Source organism: Phyllobates terribilis, unplaced genomic scaffold (genome assembly GCF_046119375.1).
Source record: "Phyllobates terribilis strain yellow unplaced genomic scaffold, ASM4611937v1 Scaffold_3__8_contigs__length_932513732, whole genome shotgun sequence".
Classification (NCBI taxonomy): Eukaryota; Metazoa; Chordata; class Amphibia; order Anura; family Dendrobatidae; genus Phyllobates; species Phyllobates terribilis.
The window spans coordinates 322273177-322285448 of record NW_027362763.1 but is presented as its reverse complement, the minus strand read 5'-3'; the positions used below and the strand labels follow the sequence as shown (position 1 = coordinate 322285448).

The window sequence follows — 12272 nt, the reverse complement described above, 5'->3', positions numbered from 1 at the left end:
AGTCACCGGAAATGGTTTTCACTTCACAGGTGTGCCCTGTCCGGTTTAATAAGTGGGATTTCTTGCCTTATAAATGGGGTTGGGACCATCAGTTGTGTTGTGCAGAAGTCTGGTGGATACACAGCTGATAGTCCTACTGAATAGACTTTTAGAATTTGTATTATGGCAAGAAAAAAGCAGCTAAGTAAAGAAAAATGAGTGGCCATCATTACTTTAAGAAATGAAGGTCAGTCAGTCCGAAAAATTGGGTAAACTTTGAAAGTGTCCCCAAGTGCAGTTGCAAAAACCATCAAGCGCTACAAAGAAACTGGCTCACATGAGGACGCCCCAGGAAAGGAAGACCAAGAGTCACCTCTGCTTCTGAGGATAAGTTTATCCGAGTCACCAGCCTCAGAAATCGCAGGTTAACAGCAGCTCAGATTAGAGACCAGGTCAATGCCACAAAGAGTTCTAGCAGCAGACACATCTCTTCAACAACTGTTAAGAGGAGACTTTGTGCAGCAGGCCTTCATGGTAAAATAGCTGCTAGGAAACCACTGCTAAGGACAGGCAACAAGCAGAAGAGACTTGTTTGGGCTAAAGAACACAAGGAATGGACATTAGACCAGTGGAAATCTGTGCTTTGGTCTGATGAGTCCAAATTTGAGATGTTTGGTTCCAACCACCGTGTCTTTGTGCGACGCAGAAAAGGTGAACGGATGGACTCTACATGCCTGGTTCCCACCATGAAGCATGGAGGAGGAGGTGTGATGGTGTGGGGGTGCATTGCTGGTGACACTGTTGGGGATTTATTCAAAATTGAAGGCATACTGAACCAGCATGGCTACCACAGCATCTTGCAGCGGCATGCTATTCCATCCGGTTTGCGTTTAGTTGAACCATCATTTATTTTTCAGCAGGACAATGACCCCAAACACACCTCCAGGCTGTGTAAGGGCTATTTGACCAAGGAGTAGAGTGATGGGGTGCTACTCCAGATGACCTGGCCTCCACAGTCACCAGACCTGAACCCAATCGAGATGGTTAGGGGTGAGCTGGACCTCAGAGTGAAGGCAAAAGGGCCAACAAGTGCTAAGCATCTCTGAGAACTCCTTCAAGATTGTTGGAAGACCATTTCCGGTGACTACTTCTTGAAGCTCATCAAGGGAATGCCAAGAGTGTGCAAAGCAGTCATCAAAGCAAAAGGTGGCTACTTTGAAGAACCTAGAATATAAGACATATTTTCAGTTGTTTCACACATTTTTGTTAAGTATATAATTCCACATGTGTTAATTCATAGTTTCGATGCCTTCAGTGTGAATGTAAAATTTTCATAGTCATGAAAATACAGAAAAATCTTTAAATGAGAAGGTGTGTCCAAACTTTTGGTCTGTACTCTATATATATCTCAAAAGAATGCAGCAGCACTCCATATGGCCAAGGTGTGTCCAAACTTTTGGTCTGTACTGTATATATATCTCAAAAGAATGCAGCAGCACTCCATATGGCCAAGATACGTCTTAACAATGAAAATAATGAAAATATTAGATCTAAACTGTTTTGCTTAGCAACAAGTACTTACAAACAATATTACCCCGCTTGCCCACACACCAGGGCAAGTGGGAAGAGCCAGGCAAAGTGCCAGAATTGGCTCATCTATTGGAAGCGCCTTTTCGGGGGCGGCTGCAGGCTGCTATTTTTAGGCTGAGGAGGGCCTTCCCAGCCTGAGAATATCAGCTCCCAGCTGTTTGCTTTATCTTGACTGGTTATCAAAAATAGGGGGACCCCACACGTTTTTTTTATTATTTATTTAAATAATTTAAAAAAAGGCATGGGGGCCCCTCTATTTTTGATAACCAGCTAAGATAAATCAGCTTCCTTTTTTACATGCGCTTGTTACCAAAAATAGAGGGGACCATACGTCTTTTTTTATTATCATTTATTTATTTTATTTTCTATTTTTTTACATGGCTCGCCAGCCATTCACAGCCATGCCAATACTTGACATGGCTTTGATAGGGCCGGAAGTGCCCACACAGGAAAAGCTTGTTGATTGGCCATGCTGCAGACTTTCAACAAACTGTTTGGGCTACTGAACCCAAACAGTAAAACAAACTTCCATGAGAAGACCTTGTTCTGGGTCCATGCATGGACATTAGGTGTCCGATATGGACGCCGAACTTTACCGTTTGATTTAGCCCATCTCTATTCATTGACAACATATCGCTTTGAGCCTCCTCCTGATTCACTTCTGTTATGTAAGTGCCATATACAGTACAGACCAAAAGTTTGGACACACCTTCTCATTTAAAGATTTTTCTGTATTTTCATGACTTTGAAAATTGTACATTCACACTGAAGGCATCAAAACTATGAATTAACACATGTGGAATTATATAATTAACAAAAAAGTGTGAAACAACTGAAAATATGTCTTATATTCTAGGTTCTTCAAAGTAGCCACCTTTTGCTTTGATGACTGCTTTGCACACTCTTGGCATTCTCTTAATGAGCTTAAAGAGGTAGTCACCGGAAATGGTTTTCACTTCACAGGTGTGCCCTGTCAGGTTTAATAAGTGGGATTTATTGCCTTATAAATGGGGTTGGGACCATCAGTTGTGTTGTGCAGAAGTCAGGTGGATACACAGCTGATAGTCCTACTGAATAGACTGTTGGAATTTGTATTATCGCAAGAAAAAAAGCAACTAAGTAAAAAAAAACGAGTGGCCATCATTACTTTAAGAAATGAAGGTCAGTCGGTCGGAAAAATTGGGCAAACTTTGAAAGTGTCCCCAAGTGCAGTTGCAAAAACAATCAAGCACTACAAAGAAACTGGCTCACATGAAGACGCCCCTGGAAAAGAAGACCAAGAGTCACCTCTGCTTCTGAGGATAAGTTTATCCGAGTCACCAGCCTCAGAAATCGCAGGTTAGCAGCAGCTCAGAATACAGACCAGGTCAATGCCACACAGAGTTCTAGCAGCAGACACATCTCTACAACAACTGTTAAGAGGAGACTTTGTGCAGCAGGCCTTCATGGTAAAATAGCTGCTAGGAAACCACTGCTAAGGATAGGCAACAAGCAGAAGAGACTTGTTTGGGCTAAAGAACACAAGGAATGGACATTAGACCAGTGGAAATCTGTGCTTTGGTCTGATGAGTCCAAATTTGAGATCTTTAGTTCCAACCACCGTATCTTTGTGCGACACAGAAAAGGTGAAAGGATGGACTCTACATGCCTGGTTCCCACCGTGAAGCATGGAGGAGGAGGTGTGATGGTGTGGGGGTACTTTGCTGGTGACACTGTTGGGAATTTATTCAAAATTGATGGCATACTGAACCAGCATGGCTAACACAGCATCTTGCAGCGGCATGCTATTCCATCCGGTTTGCGTTTAGTTGGACCATCATTTATTTTTCAACAGGATAATGACCCCAAACACACCTCCAGGCTGTGTAAGGGCTATTTGACCAAGAAGGAGAGTGATGGGGTGCTACGCCAGATGACCTGGCCTCCACAGTCACCAGACCTGATCCCAATCGAGATGGTTTGGGGTGAGCTGGACCGCAGAGTGAAGGCAAAAGGGCAAACAAGTGCTAAGCATCTCTGGGAACTCCTTCAAGATTATTGGAAGACCATTTCCGGTGACTACCTCTTGAAGCTCATCAAGAGAATGCCAAGAGTGTGCAAAGCAGTCATCAAAGCAAAAGGTGGCTCCTTTGAAGAACCTAGAATATAAGACATATTTTCAGTTGTTTCACACTTTTTTGTTAATTATATAATTCCACATGTGTTAATTCATAGTTTTGATGCCTTCAGTGTGAATGTACAATTTTCATAGTCATGAAAATACAGAAAAATCTTTAAATGAGAAAGTGTGTCCAAACTTTTGATCTGTACTGTATGTTGGTTAACAAATAAAGCTGTGAATGATCCCCACTCCAACAAAATAGAATGGTGACAGTGTTTATTTCCCTAATTCGAGGAAATGAGATTATTTTGGTTTGCTGAATTTTGGCATTCATAAAAAATGAAGTAAAGGAGAAATCATTAAATCACCACTCCAGTGTTTTTTATTTTATTTTACTACTAGAGTGGTGCTTTGAATCTAAGTTCCCTGCACTTAGTCTCATATACAGCTTTCGCCGTTTTCCCCTTCTATCACCGCCACTCTCATCGGTCTCCGGTGGTCTGACAGGTCAGCTTGTGACCTGTCAGATTTCTCCAGTGTTTGTTGGGCGAGCGGGAGAGAACTCTTCAATGCAAGTCTATAAGAGACTCATTGAGGCTCTCATAGACTTACATTTACATAACATCTGACTTTCAGAAAGTCAGGAGATGCAGTCACAAGATGATATCACTGGAAAGAAGCGGCGTCAGAAAGACAGCAGTGTGTGAGTATAAGAGTAAAGGCAGGGACCTTATATTAAAAGCACCAGTCCAGCAGTGAAAAAAAACAGAAAAAAAATGCCGGAATGGTGCAGTGTTTTAATAGTCACCAGTCCTGACAACAACTTCCCTTCCCTCCAGAACAATACGATGTATCCGCTACTAGTTCTGTAGTAGTTAGCGGAAGCACAGCAACTTCTAGCAGCCATCAATCGCATTTCAGCTTAAAATACTTCACCTTTGGAGACCTCACCTTATGCAGGGTGCAAGAAGGCAGCACACAAAAACAAAAGAGCCAGGACCAGCAAGGAGAGGATGATTGTAAAAACACTTTAATGAGCATTGGTGGGGTCTGACAGTAGCAAGCAGCAGAAAGCGGCAACAGAATACCAGGAGCCAAAGATCAGCAACAAGTGAGCGAAACCAAAACATTTGAGCTTAATCAATGGCACAGCTATAGTAAACTGGACTGTGATACAAGGGCCACACATAAACCAAGAAAAGGATTGCAGCAATAAGTGACTGGCACTTATAGCATTTGTTGTGCTACAGTTTTAATGACTGAGCACCACAGACTCAAGCAAAACAAAGAAAGGATTCAGTGGTTGTAAAAAGTCCTGATTTATTACAATACATATTGATACATACTTATCACATTCACTTGTGCCAACTCTATATTGTAAATTCTAAATTTTTATTTAAGAAAGTGCAAAAAAGTTCCCATTAACAACATTGAATAAAAAGTATATATACATGAGTTGTCTAGAGGGGAATGTTGAAAATAATAGATAATATAATAACACGTGTTCTTCCAATTTCATAATATTTGTAATACCTATAAAATGGCCTAAGGTAGATATCTCTACATTATACAGTACATTCGTCATACACATTCAGACATGAGCTCTGTACCGAAGCGCTCAGGACAATGGACAAAAGGTTGGGCAAGATGTTTGTTTGTAAGATGATGACACATCACATAGGTCTCATGAAGTTACTTAAGCATTTCATTGTGCTCATAGGCTGGATTGCTGTAGACTTCGCTTTTTTGATTCGTATGTCTGATGACAGGTTTTGTACAATATGTTCTGTTCATAGGTGGCCAGCTTTGATCCATCTCAATGGCTCTTATAATTTTTCGGTATTTACTTCTTGATTTATAGTTTAACATTTTTTTCATAAGAAGCCAAAGCTTTCTGTTCTCTATGATCAGCTCCTAATACAAAATAGAAATATTAAACAACTGTACAATCAACTTGAACTTTGCAATATTTATACAGTCAATATATACAGACATTTTTATTTAACCATTTTCTCTAATTTCCCTAAATTCAAAGTGTAAACACATTATTTTAATTTGTTGGCAAAAATAATCTTAATATACATTTTCACTTTTGTATATTATAATATACCATGTTTTCAGGAAATAAATCATGATCACATGTTAAAATACTGAGAAATCCAATAATTTTATAGTTCTAAAGAAAAATAATTATACAAGATTACCAGAGTTGAGCAAAACTATTCATAGGACCTTGTTGCAGTGGCATAGCAATATTCTGCAGTGTTCTAGTCCGGCAGCCATAAACTTCTTACAACCTGCCAGCATAATGAGCGCCTATTTTGATTAGTAATACCTGCAATGTCATGACTTTGTGGCTATGGATGAGCTGATTGAGTCTAAACAATTATTATTTGTTTAGGATTTATCATAATCTGCATATTCAAGTAAATTTAAATTTTTGGGAATTAGATTTGAGCAAATGTTGCACAATGATGGTCAGTCAGCCATTATTTTGATAGATTCATTTGCTGTGGTAGAGGGTTGCAAAACAAAATTCCCTGCAGACATAGTTTCCCCCTGGTTGCCCACTGGATTCTTGTTACTGTTTGCCCATATATGTTCTGAAATGTTACTGCATGGAGTGATGATGGTCATGATGTCAGAATGTGAACTGAAACCTAGCCAGTACCGGAAGCACCACTGAAGAGTAAAGAGGATATTAGTGTCAGAGTGGAGCTGGTGCCTTGGAATCTAACGAAGGACAAGGAGGAACTACAACTTCAAGAATAATTGAATGGTTAGGTAAGTATGATTTATTTTATTCATTTTTAAACCATTCCCAGGTCATCAGCTTATTATGCTTTAGGGTCAGGAAACCTCATCGCATACAAATTATTATTATTTTTTTTATCGGCAATCGAGGCTTATTTTATTTAATCAAATTTGCCAGGGAAAATTAAAATTTTGGCAGATTCACTCATTACTAGTAATGACGCGATGGACATCATGATGCAGTTGTAACGCAGCATCGACGTGGTCACTGGACTAGGGTGCTGCAAATTATTTTGCTCACAATTTTTAATCATGTATCATTAGTTTTCTTTGATACTACTAATTTATTTGAAATGTGTATGAAGGCTAGGGGTGGGCAACTACTGAACAGCACAAATGTAACCAGACGTGCAAGAAATAACACCAACCACTTGACAAATATGGCAACAGGTGGTACTCAACATGAGAAAAGACAGTCCAGTAAAAAAACAAGGAAGAAAGAAAAATCGTCACTCACCATAAGTAATAATAAGTGTCTTGTATCTTTATTCAGTATAAAAAATGTGACAGCTAGGATACAACAGAAGGAAGTTGATGCATGTAGGCATTGTCTGTCGCCTACATGCACCAGCTTCCTCACGCTGTATCCTAGCTGCCTCATTTTTTATACTAAATAAAGATACGTGCACTTATGGTGAGTGCTGCTTTTACTTTCTTTATTATTTTTTTACAACTTTATTTGATCTCTATGTTTTATAACACATGCTTGTGATTTCCTTATTGAACAGTATGATAAATGCCTCGTTACTCCTCCGCTATCCCCCTTTGCAAATCTCTTCACTGGCTCCCAATTGTCCAGCGTATCCAGTTCAAACTACTAACACTGACCTACATAGCCATCCATAAGCTTTCTCCACCGTACATGTCTGAAATAATCTCCCGATATATTTCCTCATGTAATCTCTGGTCCTCCCAAGACTTCCTTCTCTCCTCCACACTTATTCGGTCCTCTCCCAATCGCCTCCATGATTTCTCCCGATTATCTCCCATCCTATGGAATTTTGTGCCTCAACACGTCCGATTATCCATCACACTTGGATCCTTCAGACGGAACCTGAAAACCCATCACTTCAAACAAGCTTACAGCCTGCCATGACCTTGCCTGCTGCCATCTCAACAACACCGGAGATACTGCAACCCCTCAACCTACTGTCTCCTCCCCCATTCCTGTAGATTGTAAGCCCACAAGGGCAGGGTCCTCTTCCCTCTGCACCAGTCTATCATTGTTAGTTTGTTTACTGTATGTGATATCTGTATTGTGTATGTAACCCCTTCTTATGTACAGCACCATTGAATTAATTAATTAAATAAATAAATAATAATAATAATAATAATAAAAAACAATAATAAACTAGAATATTCCCAAATGCAAATGTATATTAAGAATGATTAACGTATTTCCTTGCACAAAGGTGAAGTTTTGGCCAACAGATCTTTTTCATTCCTGAAAGGAACTTTATATATAACTAACCTTTAAAGGGAGTCTGTCAGCACTATAAGACTGTTTGAATCAAGCATAGGAGTTTGGTGTACCCTTGGTGTGGTCAATCAGTTCAGTGCTGCTTCCCACATACTCATTTTACATCTATCTCTGCACCTTCTTTCCTGATTGAAAGTTCTGGCTGTACAGGAACCAGGGGAGGATGGAGATAACTGGAAAACTAATAGGTGGAAAGGTGCATTCAACTCATCCGTGCACATTTGAGCAATCATTTTATGCTGACAGGCTTCCTTTAAAGGGATTTTCCAATTTGGGAAAATAAAGTTACATACTTTTTCATTTTTTTCCTAATATTTACTAAACGAATATAATTAAACAAGAACTTACTTCAGCTAAGAGTGAGATAACAACTGTAATAACCAGGGTGATAAAAATGGCAACTCTCCACGATGTTGGTGTGCATACAATCTAAGATTGAAAACACAAAAATTAGCCTATATTAGAAGATAAGATTGGTCTACATATTTTATTATGCCACCAAATGTTAGGGCATCATTTCCAAATTATACAATTTGATCAATATTGGACCAAGAAATATCTAAAGATAGAATTTTGAATGGTTTTTTGGACTGATGAGACAAGAGTGACTCTTGACAGACCAGATAGATGGGCCTGTGTCTGGATTAGTAACGGGTACAGACCTCCACATCAACTCAGATGCCAGCAAGGTGGACTGGAATTATTATAGATGAGATAGTTGGACCTTTTAAGATTGAAGATAGACTCCACTGTTTGGCTGCCAGCAATGGCCTTACAGATGAAAGAGACACAGCCCCATCTTCATCTGACCTAAACCATATTGAGAACTTGTGGGCCCCTTTTAAACTGGAAATTTACAGTGAAGAAAATAGTACAACTCTTTGAATAGTGTGTGGGAGGCTGCGGTTCGTGCTGCACAATAAATTGATCATCAAACAATCGTCAACCGATTGATTCTTTTTAACCACTTTATTAATAACCTTGTGGATGGGATTGAGAGTAAAGTGTCAGTTGTTGCTGATGACACCAAACTATGTAACATATTAAAATCTGATCTTGACATTAAAATATTGCAAAACAATCTGGATAAGATGACTGAATGGGCATGCACTTGGCAAATGAGGTTTAATGTAGTTAAATGTAGAGTAATGCATCTAGAACGGAGTAATCCTATTGCTACATATACATTAAATGGGAGTATACTCAGGAGTACAGAACAGGAGAAGGACTTGGGTATTCTGGTTACAAGTAAGCTGAGCAGCAGTACTCAATGTCAAGCAGCAAAAAACAAACAAGATTTTAGGATGAATAAAAAGAGAGAGAAAATCCCAAGATCCCAATATATTGTTACCCATTTATAAGGGGTAAAATATCAGTGATCAATTAGTGATCAGTATAGCCCCCCTTTTTTCAGTCATAAGCCTTCCATCAATGGAGTCTGTCAGTTTCTTTAACTTTTACATAGTTACATAGTTACATAGGTTGAATAAAGACCTAGGTCTACCAGTTCAACCTTCCTCCACCAATTGTACATTTTGTCACAAATTTAACTATAACACACAATGTTATGTGTATGGAGGAAATCATCCAGCCCCTTTTTAAAAGCTGTTAGTGTCTGCCATCACTACCTCTTGTGGTCGGCATTCCATATTCTGACTTCTCTAACTGTAAAGAACCCTTTCCTATTTAGTTGCTGGAATCGCCTTTCTTCCACCTGTAATGATTGCCCTCTGGTCCTTAGTATGGTCTAAGGAAAAAATTGGACATGTGCACAGCCCCATTGAATATCATTGGTCCGAGTGCGATCCGATATTTGTTGACTCGCACCCGGACTGAAAATATGGCCCTCGGCAGGAGCCCTAATTGTGAAAATGTCGGCATCAACTATATGAATTTGTCTCTCTTGAATTGTTCATCTTGTCCACACCCTTTAATTTCATAATCACATGCTGCCTAAGCCAGTTCTAAATTTTATGTATATTGCTTTATGACAAACCTATTTTCTGAGAATATCGTTAATCCAGGGCGATGTGATTGTAGTGGTGTGAAAAATGTGCTAATTGCATTAAATGTACTATTGTGAAACCCTTAAAAGATAGGATGGCCACACACTTTGAAAGTACTGTATGTACTATGGATGAAAGCTAGTCTGTCATCTACGGTGTATGAGAAAAAAAAGGAGCCACATTTTTTTTTCTCTTTTTTTTTTCTTTTTTTCTTCTTTTTTTTTCTTTTCTCTTTCCTGGTCGGAAGACCCATGGATCTGCAGTAGCTGTTTTCATGTGTACTCATGGTTGTGTGTTAGACAGCCTTATCAGGTTACCATATCCTTTTATTTGCAGAATTGTTATTCCCAGATAAGACCCTATTTGTGCTTTTTTTTGCTCCTAGTTTCTACTATATCTACTGTGTATGGAGGTCTTCCAACTCAACGTCTGCCATTGGGAGATAGGGATTGAGTAGTTGAGGTACACTCTGTTGTGTTTGGATGGCTTTTTAATTTCAGTTGACGCATTTGCAGTGTGTCAACATATAGAGTGTATGTATATATATATATATATATATATATACATATATATACACACAAATATTATAAATATATGTGTGTGCATTATATTTTTAGCGAGAGCGGCAGTGATGAAAAGATGCGGAGGGGCCAGAAAGGTGAGCGGTAGGGTGAATATAAGGATTTTTTACATTTAATATATATTATGATTTGGGATTGTGGAGAGACCTCAAGAGCATAATAAGGGATGTTACATTTTGCTGAAAATATTTTTGAAGAAAAAAGAGTGAGCAGACTAATTACAATTTTGCTTGATCCCCTCGTCTCTAATTATGATGCTTTTTCCCTGACCTTATATAACATTTAATTTATATTGGCTAATCCTGATAAATAATCAGAAAGTTGCATAATGTAAATGCATGGAATATTTACTTGTAATAAGGGAATGGCTTATGAAGAATAATTATAAATCAAGTACACAGTGTTATTATTGGATTAAAATGCTTAGCGTTCATAATATTTAATTGTCATCATAATATTTTTTAGCTTTTAACTTTTTCCGGTATGAAGATGATTGTTGAAATGACTGTTCACTTACCTCCAATACATTATATATGCTCTGTATGTCAGCAAATAACAGGAAAATGCAGATTCCCACCTGGATTATTAATACTGCAGAAAATGCATCTAAAAAAATAAGATTTAGGGTTGGAACAATATTGTGTTTTATTCCATTTCTATTCAGTTGTATAACTCTAAGAAACTAACAAGGAGAATGTTACTTACGGTTGGTATATATTGGCTGACGAAAAGGCTTGCCTTTGGAGAATACAAAAGCCACAATTATGCAATGGAGAGTAGTCAGAGACCACAAGGTTGTTGTCTCAAAGCTTTTATGGCTCATATTCAGCTGAGAATTTGATTGTATATTTGTTGTATTATGGCTGACGCCACTGATGTTCATCTGACTTATGTTCCCATAGATGCAAGTGCTGGAAATATATATAAAACAAAATAGTATAAATATAAAGTTAATTTTCCATATTGTCATACTATGGGTCTCTGGTTTAGTTTTGGATAATATTAGATAACTATTCTACATCTCTGTGCACATCATATTCTATATTTTTCTAGATGAAATCCTAATTCTTTTTCATTTTTATGAAAATTCATCTGCATAATTTAGTCATGAAGATGTTCTGGATTCTTCCTATTTATTTTAGTCAAGATCAAGACATTTTGGCCCCAATACATCATTGCCTTTGTGCCTTTTTTTGTCTAGTTTTGTATGTTATTTTGTTTGCACCCAATTTTGCGCATTTTTTAAACTCTATTTTATATGTTCAAATGTTCTTTATTTGTTTTCCACTTTGTGGAAGAGTTAAGTGATTCCAAATGTTTTAGCCTGATTAATCAATTGTGACATTTTAAAAGTCACAAAGCTTGACGCAACTCAACTCCAGTACCCCCTACTGTATTTTTGAGCACGCCAGTATTTTTTGCAAAATGTTTGCTCCTTTGGGAAATGTGCGACTTTTTGTGCTAAGAAGTCTCAAAAACTTTGATTTTGAGCTAAATTCATGAATCACTTGCACCATTTTGAAGAGTTTGAAGCACAACTGATGAATCAGGTCCTTCAACTATTGCAGATGAAGTCACGCAAGGTATAAGTACCTTCTCTTTGTAGTCTGCAAGATACTTTCAAATACGACAAATGGTGATTCATGATGCCCAGACTATGGACAGCCAGGTATATCTTTGTCTGAAACACTCTGTCTTTTCAGAGAAAATATACTTCAAGG

General features: G+C 38.2%; 1 protein-coding gene across 1 annotated transcript in view; it reads right to left on the bottom strand.

Moving 5' to 3' along the window:
• Positions 1-4957: 4957 nt before the first annotated feature.
• The window catches only part of LOC141259320 (probable cation-transporting ATPase 13A4), a 101806-nt gene continuing 94491 nt past the window's right edge, over positions 4958-12272 (bottom strand). The window contains exons 27-30 of the mRNA XM_073675075.1: positions 11257-11462; positions 11069-11157; positions 8313-8393; positions 4958-5584 (exon numbers count right to left, since the gene is read on the bottom strand). Coding sequence (XP_073531176.1) covers positions 5363-5584; positions 8313-8393; positions 11069-11157; positions 11257-11462 — 598 coding nt within the window. The 3' untranslated portion in view covers positions 4958-5362. The remainder of the gene's footprint in view (positions 5585-8312; positions 8394-11068; positions 11158-11256; positions 11463-12272) is intronic.